Here is a 20000-nt window from a genome sequence, read left to right as displayed (position 1 = left end):
GCAGGAATTCTTGGGCATGATCAACTATTATCACCGTTTTCTGCCAGCCATTGCCGCCACTCTTGCTCCCCTCTACGCCTCCCTCAAGGGTAAGCCAAAGGACCTGAAGTGGGATCCCCTTCAAGAAGCAGCCTTCTGCAATGCAAAGAAGGCCCTATCAACTGCTGCGGCTCTCACTTTTCCTATCCCACACGCCCCTCTCCTTCTCTCCACCGATGCCAGCGACGTCGCTATTGGTGCAGTACTCGAGCAGGTGGTCAAAGGCTCGCCCCGCCCATTGGCCTTCTTCAGCAGAAAACTGTCCCAGGCAGAATCGGGTTATTCTACCTTCGATCGAGAATTGCTGGCGGTGCACTTGGCTGTCCGTCACTTTCGCCATTTCTTAGAAGGTACGCCCTTCGTCATTCGCACAGACCACATGCCTCTGGTGCACGCCTTCACTCGACAGTCTGACGCCTGGTCCGCCCGTCAACGCCGACATCTCTCCGCCGTGTCTGAATACAATTGCACCCTCCAATACATCCCTGGGAAAATGAATCCCGTTGCCGGTGCCCTGTCAAGAAACACGTTGGCTGCCGTTCAATTGGGATTGGATTACAACACCCTGGCTGAAGCCCAACGACAGGATCCAGAGTATCAAGCTTGTAGGACATCCTGCACGTCCCTCCGTTGGGAAGATTTTCCCCTCGAAGACTCCAACACCACTCTCCTCTGAGACGTCAGTACTGGTAGACCGCGACCTTGGATTCCTGCTCCCATACGCCGACAGGTGTTTGATTTCATCCACGGCCTTTCACATCCCTCGTGCCGTTCTACTGCACAGCTGCTGAAGGCAAAGTTCATTTGGCACGGCATTTCTAAGGATGCTAAGGATTGGGTCCGCACCTGTACTTCTTGCCAAACTTCCAAAGTACATCGACACACGGATTCAGGAGTGGGCACCTTTCCTCAACCTCAGCGTCGTTTCGCACACATTCACGTCGACGTTGTAGGCCCCCTACCCACATCACAAGGACATCGTTACCTGTTTACCGTCATCGACTGCTCCACTTGTTGGCCTGAAGCCATTCCCATGGAAACTGCAACGTCCACCTCATGTACATCTGCCTTACTCTCTGGAAGGATTTCAAGATTCGGTATCCCTGAGCATATTACTTCTGACAGGATAACCACTTTCACCTCTCAATTGTGGACGTCATTAGCGAATCTCCTGGGCATCAACCTACATCAGACAACGGCCTACAACCCCGCTGCCAATGGAATGGTTGAACGTTTTCATCACACCCTCAAAGCAGCTTTGATGTCCCGCTGCAAGGATTGCAACTGGTTTACTCAGCTTCCCTGGGTCCTCCTGGGACTAAGGACCACTCCTAAAGACGCCCTCGATGTCTCGGCAGCCAAAATGGTGTATGGCGACCCGTTGGTCGTCCCTGCCGAATTATTTCCTTCTACAACCTCCTCCGACGATCTCCAGCGCATACGTCACGTCGTGGGAAAATTTACTCCGTGCCGCCAGACTTACAAGCCCCCAGCGAAGCATCACATGCCAACGGACTTGCACTCTGCAACGCACGTCTTCCTGCGCAACAACACCAGCAAGCCACTACTAACGCCCCCTTACACGGGCCCTTTCCTTGTGATCCGACGCAGTCCGAAAGCATTCCTCCTAAACATTCGGGGCAAAGAAGACTGGGTCTCCATTGATCGTCTAAAACCTGCTTATCTTCTGCCAGATGACCCGCCTACAGTTCGCCTCTCTAGATCAGGGCGCCCTATTTAACATGTACAGTATGTCATTTTTAGGGGGGGGAAGCCATGTACCAACCGTGTTTCACACAATTGTACATAATTCCTTTTGTATATATTATGCTTGTATCTTCGCTCTTCCCTCGCACTAAAACGAACATGAAAATTCATGTCTGGTTTTTCCTCTGTAATATTGTCTGTCTTGTGAACTTGTTATGTCCTGTTGCCTTGAGGTTTTGTGTATAAGGAGAGTGTTCCACAATAATATAACTCAGTCGTTTCCAACCTGCCTTTGAGTTCACACCCTTACTCGGAGCCGTCACAAGACTTAATCAAATTTACATATTTAAGAGGAATTCCAAAATAACGCCCGACTCTCCACAAAATTGGCCGATGCAGATTATCAAAGGCTTTTCCATAGTCCACAAGTGCCATCAAAAGGGTATTTCTATATTCTACCCATTGCTGTACAACATGTCTCAAGATGGAAATTTGGTCAGTGCAACTTCTACCTTTTCTTAACCCTGCTAGTTCATCTCTCAGTTTTTCATCAATTTTACTCTCCAGTCTCTTTAAAATAAACATACATTATATTTTCATAACAACTGACGTAAGTAGTATGCCTCTGTAGTTATTGTAATCAGCCAGATCTCCTCTTTTGCTATTTTCACCAACACTCCTGACTTCCATTCATCAGGAGATAACTATTGTAATTTATAGGTTAGCTAATCCCTTTACGGTAGATTAGGCTAGGTTTATCAGTGTCTGTATCTTTGGGGCTAACTTTCATGTTAAATGACCAAATGTTCCAGTGACTCCAAATTAATTACATTAGTTGAGGCAGCCAAAGCACAAGTGGAACTTTGCATTAGGGAAGTTAACTTATCTGCATTGTAGCCTGCATTGTCTTATCTTTAAGACTTCCTCAAATTATATAAGTGTAATAGTTTGCATACTTCGAGCCTTAATTCAGCATGTCCGGGACATTTACGTTTTTCTTCCAATCCTCGGGTCTTCATTGAAAACTATTAAAAAATGCTGAACAAGAATATAATGAATTCCATTAATGATAAATGGTTCCTACATCCTCGTGAATAAATGCTATGTGAAGAGAAATTTGTCTACATCTGCATCTATTCATTTATTCTTATTTTCATTTTCCCATTTACATGCGTCATATGCACGCACCAAAATTCAACCTTCATCGATTTCCATTAATGTGACATACGAAACAAATTCCTCTCAGTCCATACTTCAAGATAGTTCAAATACTAATCTATCAATTCATCTATAAATAGCAATACAATGGAATATTTATGACCGCCAATGGGCATGCGCAGATGCATAAAATCCCTGAAGAAAGGTAGACCTTGCGCGACAATTGCATAGGTCTTATCAGCTCCCGTTCGTTGTCAACGCCTCCAGAGTCCAGACACTCCAGAGCCGCTCCAGTTCACCTCAAGAGGTCTTGGTGTGTAGACCCTAACAATTTCACTCCAGTGATCAAATTGAGAGGCAATCATGGCTGAGGAAGAATACAAGGTCAGTGGAGTGGAAACTGCTGCATATATTAAGTGCATGTACATTTCTTTCATTAACTCTACCAATTTCTGTATATTTGTGACGACAATGTTTGATTTGTTGCAGTAGTTTTACCGCGATATTGTTTTCGTTCTGCTGGTGGATCCATAAAGTTGATATAAAAGGAGAATATATGTGTGTGTATATACAGTATACATACATACACACACACACACACACACACACATATATATATATATATATATATATATATATATATATATATATATATATATAGATATACATATACATATATGTATATACACACGCATATATATATATATATATATATATACTGTATATGTGTGTGTGTTTATATGTGTATATATATATATATATATATATATATATATATATATATGTACATATATATATATATATATATATATACTGTATATATATATAGATATATATATATATATATATATATATAAATATACATATATATACACATATATATATATATATATGTATATATATACATATATATACACACACATATACATATATATATATATATATATATATACACATATATATATATATATATATATATATATATATATATATATGCAAAATAGTTTGCCCTACGTCTAGGCCATTTTAATTTTATGTGGTATGCTACAGATACGTGCTTAATATGAAGATATAAATTAAGATTTATGTGACTTATGACTAATGTTCAGTATGTGAAATAAGAGCGCGAGATTAAGTACAAGGAAGTCTTAAAACTTCTAGATATTTGACACATTTAACATATGATCCTTAAATTCCTGCAAACTTTAAAAAAAAAAATAAATAAATAGAATAAAATAAAAAATAAGAATTCAAAATACTTTGTCACGACAATAAAAAGCGAATATTGAAAATAACAATAGGAATGGACGCAAACCCGTAAGGGAAATATTATACACACTTATACTGCCCCCCCCCCCCCCCCCCCTCTCTCTCTCTCTCTCTCTCTCTCTCTCTCTCTCTCTCTCTCTCTCTCTCTCTCTCATGAAGCTGTAGGTGCTGTGTGCAACAAAATTCTGAAGGCAAGGAAGCTATAGATGCTGTGAACAACATAATTTTAAGGTAAAGGAAGCAGTAGATGCTATGCACAACATAATTCTAAATACCACGAAGCACTAGAATGTAGATGCTCCGCAAAACATAATTTTAAAGTCCAGGAAGCAGTGGATGCTATGCTCAACATAATTCTAAAGTCCAAGAAGCAGTAGATAGGGGGCACAATATAATTCTAAAGTCCACAAACCACTAGATCCTATGCACAACATAATTCTAAAGTCCAGGAAACAGTATATGCTATGCACAACATATTTCTAAAGTCCAGGAAGCAGTAGATAGCCTACTATAAACAACATAATTCTAAAGTCCATATGCAGTAGATGCTGGGGACAACATAAGTGTAAAGTCCACAAACCTCTAGATGCTAGGCACAACATAATTTTAAAGTCCAGGTAGCTGTCGATGCTATGCATAACATAATTTTAAAGTCCAGGAAGCAGTAAATGCTGGGCACAACATAAGTCTGAAGTCCACAAACTTCTAAATGCTATGCACAACATATTTCTAAAGTCCAGGAAGCAGTATATGTTATGCTCAACATAATTCTAAAGTCAAAGAAGCAGCAGATGCTATGCGCAACATATTCCTAAAGTCCAGAAAGCAGTAGATGCTATGCTCAACATAATTCTTAAGTCCAGGAAGCAGTAGATACTATGCAAAACATAATTCTTAAGTCCAAGAGGCAATATATGCTATGCACATCATAATTCTTAAGTCTACGAAGCAGTAGATGTTGGGGAAAACATAAGTCTGAAGTCCACAAACCTCTAGATGCTATGCAGAACATAATTTTAAAGTCCACGAAGCAGTATATGCTATTCACAACATAATTCTAAAGTCCAGGAAGCAGCAGATGTTATGCTCAACATAATTCTAAAGTCCAGGAAGTAGTAGATGCTATGCACAACACAAATATAAAGTCCAGGAAACAGCAAATGCTATACACACCATATTTCTAAAGTTCAGGAAGCAGTAGATGCTGGAGACAACATAAGCCTGAAGTACACAAACCTCTAGATGCTAGGCTTAACATAATTCTAAAGTCCAGGAAGCAGTAGATGCTATGCTCAACATAATTCTAAAGTCCTGGAAGCAGTAGATGCTAGGCGCAACGTAATTCTAAAGTCCAGGAACCAGTATATGCTGGGCACAACATAATTCTTAAGTCCAGGAAGCAGTAGATGCTATGCACAACATAATTCTAAAGTTCAAGAAGCAGTAGATGCTGGACACAATGTAAGTATGAAGTCCACAAACCTCTAGTTGTTATGCACAATATAATTCTAAAGTCCTAGAAGCAGTGGACACTGAGCACAACATTTTTCTAATGTCCAAGAAGCAGTAGATACAGGGTACAACATAAATCTGAAGTCCGAAAACCTATAGATGCTATGCACAACATAATTCTAAAGTCCAGGAAGCAGTAGTTACTGGGCACAACATAAATCTGAAGTCCACAAACAACTAGATGCTATGCAAAACTTAATTCTAAAGTACATGAAACAGTAGATGCTTGGCACAACATACGTCTGTAGTCCAGAAACCTCAAGATGCTAGGCACAACATAATTCTAAAGTTCAGGAAGCAGTCGATGCTCTGCACAACATAATTTTAACATCCAGGAAGCAGTAGATGCTATGCACAACATAATTCTCAAGTCCAGGAAGCAGTAGATGCTATGCACAACATAATTCTTAAGTCCAGGAAGCAGTAGATGCTATGCACAACATAATTTTAACATCCAGGAAGCAGTAGATGCTATGCACAACATAATTCTTAAGTCCAGGAAGCAGTAGATGCTATGCACAACATAATTTTAAAGGTCAAGAAGCAGTAGATGCTGGGCACAATGTAAGTATGAAGTCCACAAACCTCTAGTTGCTACACACAATATAATTCTAAAGTCCTAGAAGCAGTGGACACTGAGCACAACATTTTTCTAAAGTCCAAGAAGCTGTAGATGCAGGGCACAACATAAATCTCAAGTCCGAAAACCTCTAGATGCTTTGCACAACATAATTCTAAAGTCCAAGAAGCAGTAGTTACTGGGCAAAACATAAATCTGAAGTCCACAAACATCTAGATGCTATGTAAAACTTAATTCTAAAGTACATGAAGCAGTAGATGCTTGGCACAACATACGTCTGTAGTCCAGAAACCTCAAGATGCTTTGCACAACATAATTTTAAAGTACAAGAAGCAGTAGATACTGGGCACAACATAAACCTGAAGTCCACAAACCTCAAGATGCTTTGTACAACATAATTTTAAAGTCCAACAAGCATAAGATGCTAGGCGCAACATACGTCTGAAGTCCACAAACCTCTAGATGCTATGCACAACATAATTTCAAAGCACAAGAAGCAGTAGATGCTGGGCACAACTTACATCTGAAGTCCAGGAGGTAGTAGATACTATGCAGAAAAATAATTTTAAAGTCCAGGAAGCAGTAAATTTTGTTCATAATATATGTCTGTAGTCCACAAACCTCTAGATGCTATGCACAATATAATTCTAAAGTCCAAAAAGCCGTAGACGCTGGGCACAACATAATTCTAAAGTCCACGAAGCAGTAGATGCTGGGCACAACATACGTCTGAAGTCCACAAACCTCTAGATGCTATGCAAAACATAATTCTAAAGTCCAAGAAGCAGTAGATGCTGGCACAACATAACTCTGAAGTCCACAAACCTTTAGATGCTATGCAAAAAAAAAAAAATCTAAAGTACAAGAAACAGTAAATGCTGGCACAACAGAACTCTGAAGTCCACAAACCTCTAGATGCTATGCAAAACATAATTGTAAAGTCCAAGAAGCAGTAGATGCTGAGCAAAACATAACTCTGAAGTCCACAAACCTCTAGATGCTATGCAAAACATAATTCTAAAGACCAAGAAGCAGTAGATGCTGGGCACAACAGAACTCTGAAGTCCACAAACCTCTAGATGCTATGCAAAACATAATTCTAAAGTACAAGAAACAGTAGATGCTGGGCACAACAGAACTCTGAAGTCCACAAATCTCTAGATGCTATGTAAAACAAAATTCTAAAGTCCAAGGAGTAGTAGATGCTGGGCATAACATAACTCTGAAGTCCACAAATCTCTAGATGCTATGTAAAACATAATTCTAAAGTATAAGAAGCAGTGGATGCTGGGCACAACATATGTCTGAAGTCCACAAACCTGAAGACACTATGCACAACAGAATTCTAAAGTCTAAGAAGCAGTAGATGCTAGACACAATATAAATCTGAAGTCCACAAACCTCTAGATGCTATGCAAAACATAATTCTAAAGTACAAGAAGCAGTAGATGCTGGGCACTTCATAAGTCTGAAGTCCATAAACCTCTAGATGCTATGCACAATATGATTCCAAAATCCACGAAGTAGTAGATGCTATTCAGAACAAAATTCTAAAGTACAAGAAGCAGTAGATGCTGAGCACAACATGATTCTAAAGTCCACGAAGCAGTAGATGCTGGGCACAACAGAACTCTGAAGTCCAAAAACCTCTAGATGCTATGCAAAACATAATTGTAAAGTCCAAAAAGCAGTAGATGCTGGGCACAACATAAGTCTAAAGTTCACAAACCCCTCGACGCTATGCACAATATAATTCTAAAGTCCAGGAAGCAGTAGATGCTATGCACAACATAATCTTAAAGTCCAGGAAGTAGTAGAGGCTATGCTCAATAAAATTCTAAAGTCCAGGAAGCAGTATATGCTATGCACAACATAGTTCTAAAGTCCAGGAAGCAGTAGATACTATGCACAAAATAATTTCAAACTCCACGAAGCAGTAGATGCTATGGTCAACATAATTCTCAAGTCCAAGAAGCAGTATATGCTAATTACAACATAATTCTAAAGTCCGGGAAGCAGTAGATGCTATGCACAACCTAATTCTAAAGTCCAGGAAGCAGTAGATGCTATACACAACATAATTTTAAAGTCCAGGAAGCAGTAGATGCTATACACAACATAATTTTAAAGTCTAGGAAGCAGTAGATGCTGGGTACAACATAAGTCTTAAGTCCTCAAGCTTCTAGATGCTAGGCACAACATAATTCTAAACTCCAGGAAGCAGTTGATGCTGTGCACAATTAATTGTAAAGTCCACGAAGCAGTAGATATTGGGCACAACATAAGTCTGAAGTTCTCAAACTTCCAGATGCTATACACAACATAATACTAAATTCCATGAAGCAGTAGATGCTATGGTCAACATAATTCTTAAGTCCTAGAAGCAGTAGATGCTAATATAACCTAATTCTAAAGTCCAGGAAGCAGTAGATGCTATGCACAACATAATTCTAAAGTCCAGAAATCAGTAGATGCTATGCACAACATAATTTTAAAGTCCAGGAAGTATTAGATGCTATGCACAACATAATTCTAAAGTCCAGGATGCAGTAGATGCTATACACGACATATTCTAAACTCCAGGAAGCAGTTGATGCTATGCACAACATAATTCTAAAGTCCAGGAAGCAGTAGATGCTATGCACAATTAATTCTAAAGTCCACGAATCAGTAGATGCTATGCTCATCATAATTCTAAAGTCCAGGAAGCAGTTGATGCTGTGCACAATTAATTGTAAAGTCCAGGAAGCAGTAGATGTTGGGCACAGCATAAGTCTGAAGTCCTCAAACTTCTAGATGCTATGCACAACATAATACTAAATTCCAGGAAGCAGTAGATGCTATGCACAACATAATTCTAAAGTCCAAGAAGCAGTAGATGCTATGCACAACATAATTCTAAAGTCCAGGAAGCAGTCGATGCTATGCACAGCATAATTTTAAAGTCCAGGAAGTAGGAGATGCTATGGTCAACATAATTCTAAAGTCCAAGAAGCAGTGTAGATGCTGAGCACAACATAAGTTTGAAGTCTACAAACCTCTAGATGCTATGCACAACATAATTCTAATGCCCACGAGGCTGTTGGTGCTGGGCATAACATAACTGTAATGCCTATGAAGCTGTAGATGCGGTGTACCCCATAATTCCAAAGTACACGAAGCTGTACATGCTGTGCTCAACATAACTCTAATGTCTATGAAGCTTTACGTAATATGTTCAACATAATCATAAAGTCCACGAAGCTGTACAAGCTTTGCACAACGCAATTGTAAAGTTCATTAGGTGTAGATGCTATGCACAACCAAATTCTAACGTCCATGAAGGTGTACATGCTATGCTCATTATAATTTTTAATTTCATTAAATTCTGGATGCTGTGCACAACATGATTCTAAAGTATACGAAGCTTTACATGCTTTGAACTACATAACTCTGAAGTCCATGAACTTGTAGATGCTGTGTACAATATAATTCTAAAAGGCTTGAAGTTGTAGATTATGTGGATAACATAAATCTAAAGTCAATGTAGCTGTAGATACGGTGTACAAATAATTCTGAAGTCTGCGAAGCTGCAGATATTATGCACAACATAATTATAAAGTCCCTGAATCTGCAGATGATGTGCGCAACATAATTCTAAAATCCACAAGGCTCTACATGCTGTGGACTACATAATTCTAAAGTCCATGTAATTCTAAATGATGTGTACAACATAATTCCAAATTGCATGAAGCTGTAGATGGTGTATACAACATAATTCTGAAGGCCCCAAAGCTGGAGATTCTTTGTACAACATAATTTCAAAATCCACGGAGCTGTAGATGTTGTGTACAAAATCATTCTAAAATCCATAAAGCTGCATATGCTGTGTACAACATAATTCTAAAGTTAACATTGTTGTAGATGCTGTGAACAACATAATTAATTCTAAAATCCATTAAGCTGCAGATACTATAGATGTAGATGTTGTGTACAACATAATTCTAAAGTCCACGAAGTTGTAGATGTTGTGCACATCATCTTTCTGAAATCCGTGGAGCTATAGATACCGTGTACAACATAATTTCAAAGTCCATAAAGCTGTAGCTGATGTGTACAACATAATTCTAAAGTCTATGAAGCTATAGATGTTGTGTACAACATAATTCTGAAGTCTGCAAAGCTGCAGATGCTTTGTACAACAAAATTCTAAAGTCCTTTTAGGATGTAGATGTTGTGTACGTCATCATTTTAAAATCCACAAAGCTATATATGCTGTGTACAAAATAATTCTAAAGCCCATGAAGCTGTAAATACTGTGTACAACATGATTCTAAATTCCATGAAGATTTAGATACTGTTTACAACATAATTATAGAGTCCACGAAGCCATAGCTGCTGTGCACAACATATTTCTGAAATTCGTGGAGCTGTAGATAATTTGTACAACATAATCTTAAAAATCCACGAAACTGTAGATCCTGCGCAGATTATAAGTCTAGAATCCACGAGGCTCTAGAGACTATGTACAACATAATTCTTAAGTCCATGAAGCTTTAGATACTCAGGTGAAGTGTACATATTGTTTTTGTTATAATTCTTGTTGATCTAGTTTTTAAGTATGATGTCTTTTTTATTTCTATTAATTCTTATGCTGTCTGGAGACAATGAGCGAAATCCGTGACCTGTACGTCTTAGATTTCATCAATGTCGTCTTCTGTATTGCAATATACGTGGTCTTCATGCAAATATTCAAGACCTTAAAGTTGCGTCCAGACAGTATGATATTCTTTTGCGCTCAAAAACTTTGGTTTTTAATATGAGGCACTCACCTGAGCTCCTTATAACTGGTTTTAAGAAGCCAATAATGTTGAAACGTGATGCTATCCCTAGGGCCAGGGGAATGGCAGTATATATTAGGATTGAGTACCCTGCTTCTCATAAGTCCTGCTATCAATGTGGGTGTCATGAGATTCAGGTAATAAAAGTTTGTGGCAGGCATAACAACTTTTATTTGTGTTCGATCTAACAGAATCCAGATATGGATGATTCTATCTTCGATTGTCTTCTTACTTTTATAGCTGAGATACAAGAAGATGATAGAAAGGCTTCTTTTGTCTTTGTTGGTGATTTTAATATTCACTATAGGGAGTGGTTAAGTTATATCTCTCCTACCGATTGCATGGCTTAAGAGCTTTAGACTTTGCCTCTGAATCAGGCTGTGAGCAAATCATAAATGAAGCTACTCACAGGTCTGGTAATTGCTTGGACCTCGTATACACCGACTCCCCTGGCGTTATAACTAGTAAGGTTGGTTGTCCAGTGGGGACATCTGATCATGCCTTGATTTCATTAGTAGTGAAGACTGAGCAGACTGTTCCTGATGTATCATACTCTTGTAAAATTTATATGAAATCCCAAGCAGACTGGAATGGGATTTTGCATGATCTTTTGTACTTGAATTGGTCACAATTATATAGTTATATAGTAATGTAGATCCTGTTGTCCCTTTGAATGTGAATCTAGTCAATATAATTGATAGGCGTATCCCTTCTCGTGTGCTAAGGTACCGAGTGAAGGACAAACCGTGGTTCAATGATGATTGTACACGTGCTTATTTGTAGAAGCAGGAGGCCTATCATCTTTGGAAGGGTAACAGATCAGATTTGACCTGGAATAACTATACTCAGCTTTGAGCTTTTGCTCAGAGAGTTTATGCCTCAACTGAAAAGGAATGCAATTTAACCATAAAAGAAACCATTTCAGGTACAACTCAGGAACATAAATGGTGGTCTACCCTTAAATCTGCACTCTTTGGTGTTGATGCAACAGTTCCTCCTTTACTTAAACCAGATGGCTCAGTCACTCACTGTCCAAAGGAAAAGGCAACCCTTTTGGCTGATGTTTTTGACAGTAAACAGAGTAATGAAAAAGTTGAACTTCCTCATTCCTGTTTTCCTGAGGCTAAACTAACTAGTTTAGCTTTTCAATCTCGTGAAATTAAAGCTCTGTTGATGGACCTTGATGCTTATGGAGGTGTAGACCCAAATGGTATTTTTCCTTAGTTTTTTATAGACAGTAGATTTCTTACCTCTAAGGAGCTTTTAGCACTTGTTGGAGAATTAGTAATGTTACTCCTCTATGTAAATGTGTTTGTGGTAGCTCAAGTCCCACTAATTACCACCCAATTTTTATAACTCCCATAATATCTAAAGTTTTTGAACGTCTTCTGGCAAAACGTCTTAATAGGTTTGCTGAAGGTATCATCTATGCCCTAGTTTGCAATTTGGTTTTCGTAAAGGCCTTGGAGCATGTGATGCCCTTCTTACAATCTCCAATGCTGTACAGAAATCCCTTGATTGTAGTTCGTATGATTGGCCTTGATTTTTGTGCTGCCATTGACCGTGTTAATCATGAGGCCCTTGTTTTCAAACTCAAACAGTTGGGAGTGGGTGGGTCGTTTCTTAGCATTATTATTTATTTTTTAAGTAATAGATCTCAAAGAGTTGTTGTTGATGGGCACCATAGTGAGTATAGGAATATGATATACACATGACATGTGGTTTGGCCTAGAAAACAAACTTGTTGCATATGCAGATGATGCTACTCTCTTTGCATCAATTCCATCCCCTGAATGTAGATCTGGGGTTGTTGAATCCCTTAATAGAGATTTAGCTAAATTAGTGCATGGTGCAAATTATGGGGTATGAAGTTGAATCCAAACAAAACTCAAAGTATGGTTGTAAGTAGGTCAAAGACAGTGGCTCCTCAACATCCGGATCTCAGTATTGATAATGTTTCTTTAAATCTGTATGACTTTTAGAATTTTAGGTGTGATTCTCGACAGCAAATTTACTTTTGAGAAACATTTAAGGTCTGTGTCTTCTTCAATTGTACAAAAAAAAAAAAGAAAAAAAAAACTGGCTTATTGTGAGAGTCTTACAAGATTTTCGGTGATCAATCTATTCTGAAGAAGTGTTTTAATTCTTTCATTCTACCTTGTTTTGAGTATTGTTCTCCTGTCTGGTGTTCAGCTGCGGATTCTCATCTTAATTTGTTGGACAGAAACTTACGGTCTATTAAATTTCTTATTCCTGATCTAGGTATTAATGTTTGGCACTGTCGTTCAATTAGTTCATTATGCATGTTGCATAAGATTTTCCATAACTCTGACCATCCTTTACATTCAGATCTCCCTGGACAATTCTATCCTGTTCGTAATACTAGGCAGGCAGTTAATTCTAATAGCCAGGCCTTCTCCATCATAAGGCTTAATACTACACAGTATTCTATAAGTTTTATTCCAGCTGTTACCAAGTTGTGGAATGATCTTCCTAATCGGGTAGTTGAATCAATAGAACTTCAAAAGTTCAAAGTTGGAGCAAATGTTTTTATGTTGACCAGGCTGACATGAGTCTTTTTATAGTTTATATATGACATATCTGTTTTTGACGTTAATAATTTATATAGGACCTATCTATTTTGACGTTGTTACTGTTTTTAGAATAATTTTTTGTTAATCTGTTATCATTTATTTATTTCCTTATTTCCTTTCCTCACTGGGCTATTTTTCCCTATTGGAGCCCTTGGGCTTATAGCATCTTGCTTTTCCAACTAGGGCTGTAGCTTGGATAATAATAATAATAATAATAATAATAATAATAATAATAATGATAATAATAATAATAATAATAATTCTAAAGTCCATGAAGTTGTATATGCTATGCACAACATAATTCTGAAGGCCACGAAACGGTAGATGATGTGCACAACATAATTCTAAAGTCCATGAAGCTGTAGATGTTGTATATAACCTAATTCTAAAGTCAACGAAGCTGTAGATGCAGTGCACAATATAATTCTAAAGTCAATGAAGCTGTAAAGTCCTTGAAGCTGTAGATGCGGTTTAAACATCATTCTAAAATCCTCGAAGCTGTATATATCGTGTACTACATCAAATTTAAGTCCACGAAGCTGTAGATGCTGAGCATACCATATTTCTGAAATTCGTGGAGCTTTAGATAATGTGTATGATATAATCCTAAAGTCCATGAAGCTGTAGATGCAATGTAGCCTACAACATAATTCTAATATCCATGAAGCTATAAATATTATGTACAACATACTTCTAAAGTCCACGAAGCTATACATGCTGTGCACAACATAATTCTAAAGTCTATGAAGCCGTAGATGCTGTGTATAATAATATTCTAATGTCCAAGAATTTATTGATGATGTGTATCTGGAGTTCTAATAGCTGCTGATGCTGTTTCATGCTAAAACGATACTTCAGATAAAAGATTTAATATGTTACTGTAGCACGTGGCTCCGCAAGAGTCAGCGAGACTAGTTTTTGAGCTGTCTGTTTGAATAGAAGGATTCAAACTGGGAAAGAGGGTGTCTGGATGGAGAACAGTTTAAGCAGAGCGTTATAGTCTAATTTATCCATTTGGGGTATGGTTTCAAAGTTATTACCTATTTTTTTGCTTATGTCGTTTTGTATATAAAACAAACGTTGGTTATGATCGAGAAAACTTGCAATGAATTATCACAAGTCATAGTTAAGACTATAGTCAGTGCTACTTATAGGCTATAATTCTAGTCTCGCAATGGGTTGGCTCAAGAAACATCATAGGAGACGTAAATTTTGCTGAAAATAAAAAGAAAAAGAGAATCTAATAATCATGAACACCTTTTTCTATAATAGAAAATGGACATGGAGAAACCCAAATCTTGAAAAGTAAAATAAAATAGATTTTATTCTAAGTGAAAATAACTACTTCCGTTAAAGATGTAACAGTTAAACAAATTAAAGTCAAGCGACCTTTAATTATGGGCTGCCCAGCGGCAAGAGCCCGTGTCTTACATACGGTAAGGCAATCTACACACACACACCTTAGAATTGCGAGGAGTAAAATTTGTCTTGACCTGAGGAAAGAAAAAAAAAAACTAATGTTAAGAAATAAAATAAACACTCCTGTAATAAATGAAAAGTTCAGTTAAACAATACAAAATAGGTACTTCTATTATTATTATTATTATTATTATTATTATTATTATTATTATTATTATTATTATTATTATTATTATTGTAAAAGCAGGATGCTATAAGCCCAGGGTCCCCAACAGGGAAAATAGCCCAGTAAGGAAAGGAAAGGAGGAAAAAGTAAATATTCTAAGAACAGCAACAACACTAAAATAAATACTTCCTATATAAATTAAAAAAACTTTAACAAAACGAGAGGAAGCGAAATTAGATAGAATAGAGTGCTCGAGTGTACCCTCAAGCAAGACAACTCTAACCCAAGACAGTGGAAGACCATGGTACAGAGGCTATGGCACTACCTATGACTAGAGAACAATGGTGGGATTTTGGAGTGTCCTTCTCCTAGAAAAGCTGCTCACCATAATTAAAGAGTCTCTTCTACCCTTACCGAGAGGAAAGTAGCCACTGAACAATTACAGTTCAGTAGATAAACCCTTGGGTTAAGAAGAATGGTTTGGTAATCTCAGAGTTGTCAGGTGTATGAGGAAAGAAGAAAATCTGTAAAGAATAGGCAAAACTATTCGGTGTATGTATAGGCAAAAGGAAAGTGCACCGTAAACAGAGAGAAGGATCCAATATAGTACTGTCTGGCTAGTCAAAGAACACCATAACTCTCTAGCGGTAGTATCTCAACGGGTGGCTGGTGCCCTGGCCAACCTACTACCTACTAGCTACGCGATGAAATGAAAACAAGTAAAGAAGAAATGAAAAGTAATTTAACAAATGTGTACTAGAATCAGAACAAGAGATCGGTGGAAAAGTTTCAAAACAAGATCAAGGAAAACTATCCGAAAACATCAAAAAATTTAATGAAGTAAAGACTGGAGATCATGGTAAAATCCAAGTGAGATAGAATAGAATTAGAATAACTATTCACAGCAATAAATAAACTAAAAGCACAAGAAATTCGTAAACACAAGCAGTCCAAAATTGAGAAAACACTAAATAAATTAAGAAGCACCAAGTGAATGAAAACAAGACTTGGAATAGGATGCCAACACATATTTTTGCTTTAACGAATGAAAAAAGATAAATCAACAAAGAGATGGGGTGATAAAAATTGCAGAGGATTTCTACAGTATACAATGCTATACAATATTGATATGAGAAATAACTTTGCCAATAGAAATAATGAAACACCTGAGCCGGTACCGAAAGTAACAGTTGAAGTAAAGACAGCATTGAAAGACAGGAAAAGATGCAAAGCAGAAGAAGGCCTAAGAAATTATTTAATAATAGATGGAGGATATTTCATCGTAGTAAATTTCGCTGAGCTTTACACAAAATGTTTGCAAAACTACTCTATACCTTCGGCTTGGGGAAACTTCATCATTCATTATTTCACAAAAAGAGACACAAAAGACCTGAAAAATTACCGCCCAATAATGTTACTTCTTTAAATGATATATGAAATATTTACAGAGATCATATTAGGCAAAATGGAAAGAAAGCTAGACTGTAATCATCCAAGAGAGCAGGCAGGTTTTACAAGCGGACACTCAACAATTGACCATATCCATGTAATTAAGCAGCTAATGGAAAAATGACAACCCACAGTGTAAGACCTTTAAAGACTATGAAAAAGCTTTTGATTCTGTCAAAACTTTACCAGTTATAAAAGCCGTTCAAAGACAAGAAATAGATGATACATATGTTAAAACACTTGTAGATATACAGTATATGAACAGGTAGTACAGCAATCCAAAAACTACATAAATCATGTGAGAAAAATCCAATTGAGAAAAAGAGTTAGACAAGGGGACCCATTCTCTCCTAAATTATTGATAGCATATTTATCAATGTTTAAGAATTTATATTTGGAAAATATAGGAATTAACATTAATGGGGAATACCTTAACAACTTAAGATTTGCAGATGGCTTAGTTCTCCATAGATGAATCACGGAAGGAATTGCAAAAAAATATATAAGACGAATGGAGAAAGCAGAAATGTAGGACTGAAGATAAATATGAGCAAAACTAAGATAATGTTCAATAAAAATGCAGAGAGATAACAAATAAGGGTTAGTGATGAACTTCTAGAGATTGTTAATGAATATACATACTTAGAACAGACAGTAACTGTCCCCCAGGACATGAGACCGAAATTAAAAGAAGGATAAGAATGGGATAGAGAGATTTTGGTTAACAAAAAGAAGTTATGAAATTTAAGATGCTACTTTCTCTTAAAAAAAAAAATCAGATGGTTCTACCAGTACCAATTTTGGAGTCTTACTAAAGCATTAGGACATAGGATAGTTATAACTCAAATATCTATGGAAAGAATAATAATGGGATTAACACTAAAAAACATAAAAAGAGCAATATGGATACGAGAGCAAAATAACGTAGAGGATATTCTAGCAACTTGTAAAATAAATGAAAAGGACATAGGTAGTACATATAATAAGAATGGCAGATAATAGAAGGGTATTAAGAATAACAAAATCCCGTATGAGCGGATTTTCGGCTGGGGCGGCTAAAGCTTGAAATGGTATTGATGGTGGTGGGTCTGGGGGACCTCCCCCAGAAAGATCTTTGACGAGGAAACACCCTTAGATGCGATTTCCTGGCATCAGACAGCAAATTGTAGCAAAAACAATATCCTCTTTATTGAACGATTTTTATGTGACCAATTACAAATTGTACACAATGACTAACATAGAATACCGGTAGGCATACTTGGTGAATTTACCAAAAACGTACTAACGTTAATTCGTTGCTATAAAACCATTCCAATATCGATAAAATTAGGACTATCAGTTTTGTAAGCCTGCTATGTTTTTACTTATGATTTATATTCATCATTTGTTTTTCAGTTCCAATTTTATCTTCAAATTTTCAACGGCTTTAATATTTTTCATTTCCTTTAATTTCTAGTTTAAAAAAGACAATTATCTGATGTTTTAATTGACAATTATATGATTTTTTTTTGGTTTTAAAATATGGGGATAAGGTATGAATATGAAACCTTACAAACAGAGAAATACTCCTTACACTTGATAATACTGCATTGGTTACAAAAAAATCAATATTTTTTAAATGCCTTTCTATTACCAAATCTATCTATCTATCTATCTATCTGCCTATCTATGTATATATATATATATATATATATATATATATATATATATATATATATATATATGTATATATATATATATAAATATATATATATATGTGTATATATATATATATATATATATATATATATAAGTGTGTATATATATATATATATATATATATATATATATGTTTATATATATATAAATATATATATGTATATATATATATATATATATATATATACACATAAATATATATGTATATATATGTGTGTATATATATATATATATATATATATATATATATATATATATATTTATATATATGTGTGTATATATATTTATATATATATAAATATATATATATATACATATATATATATTTATTTATATATATGTGTGTATATATATTTATATATATAAATATATATATATACATATATATATATATATATATATATATATATATATGTATATACACACATACACATATATATGTATTATAATCCTGTGAGACATCAAAGAGGTGGAGCTGAAGGGAGAGTGACTGCTCCCCACACTCTAGTTTTGGGGTGTTTTAATGTGCGTGGATTTAGTACGATAGAGAGTAGAAGATGTGAGACTGGAAGTATGTTTAGGAATAGAAGGATCGATATATTGGCTTTGTGTGAGGCAAAGATAAAAGGGAAAGGTGAAGTGATGTTTGGTGAAATGTCTGGTAGGGTGTCTGGGATTGAAAGTGGAAGAGCAAGAGAAGGTGTGGCTTTATTGCTGAGTGAATAGATGACAGGTAAAGTAGTGGAATGGAAGGAGATATCATCTAGGTTAATGTGGGTAAGGGTTATGTTGGTTAGGAAATGTTGGGCTTTTGTAGTGCGTATGGGCCAGGTAGTGAGAAAAGTGAAGAAGAGCGGAATGAGTTTTGCAATGAATTAACTAGGTGAGTAGAAGGACTGGGTAGAGGGATTTATGTAGTTGTCATGGGTGACTTAAATGCTCGAGTGGGCGCTGGAGAGGTAGAAGGTGTCATTGGGAAGTAAGGCGTACCAGGTGAAAATGAGAGTGGTGAGAGACTGGTAGATATGTGAGTTGAGCAAGAGATGATGATAAATTCTAGTGTTTTTCAAAAAGAAGGATAAAAACAAGTATACATGGGTAAGAGTGGCAAATGGAAGAGTGGTAGAAAGGGCATTATGTGCTGATAGCTAAAAGAATGTTTAGAAGATTTAAAGACGTGCACGTGTTTAGGGGTATGGCTAACGGTATGTCTGATCATTTTTTGGTGGAAGGAAAATTAATTCTAGCAAAAGAGTGGGGGAATAGAGTAAGTGGATGTAAAAGGGAGCTAGTGAGGGTTGAAGAGCTAATAAAACCGGGGGTAAAAAGTAAATATCAAGAAAGGTTAAAAATGGCATATGTCGAAGTGAAAGTATGAGAAACTGGTAATTTAGAGGAGGAGGGGAAGTTAGTAAAAGAAAATTTTGTTGGGATTACAAGTGATGTGTGTGGCAAGAAGTTTGTTGGAGGCAGCATGAGGAAGGGCAGTGAATGGTGGAAAGAAGGAGTGAGGGTAAAAGTGGAAGAGAAAAAGAGGCTTTTGAAAAATGACTGCGTAGTAATGGTATAGAGAAGTATGAAAGATATAG

General features: G+C 36.6%; 1 protein-coding gene across 1 annotated transcript in view; it reads left to right on the top strand.

The window, feature by feature from the left end:
• The first annotated feature begins 3157 nt into the window (after nucleotides 1–3157).
• LOC137655058 (annexin-B12-like) overlaps nucleotides 3158–20000 on the top strand; it is a 112695-nt gene continuing 95852 nt past the window's right edge. The window contains exon 1 of the mRNA XM_068388952.1: nucleotides 3158–3288. Coding sequence (XP_068245053.1) covers nucleotides 3268–3288 — 21 coding nt within the window. The 5' untranslated portion in view covers nucleotides 3158–3267. The remainder of the gene's footprint in view (nucleotides 3289–20000) is intronic.

The sequence above is a fragment of the Palaemon carinicauda genome, chromosome 16 (assembly GCF_036898095.1).
Source record: "Palaemon carinicauda isolate YSFRI2023 chromosome 16, ASM3689809v2, whole genome shotgun sequence".
NCBI lineage: Eukaryota > Metazoa > Arthropoda > Malacostraca > Decapoda > Palaemonidae > Palaemon > Palaemon carinicauda.
The sequence above is the reverse complement of the archived record's forward strand: the minus strand, read 5'-3'. Positions and strand labels throughout refer to the sequence as shown.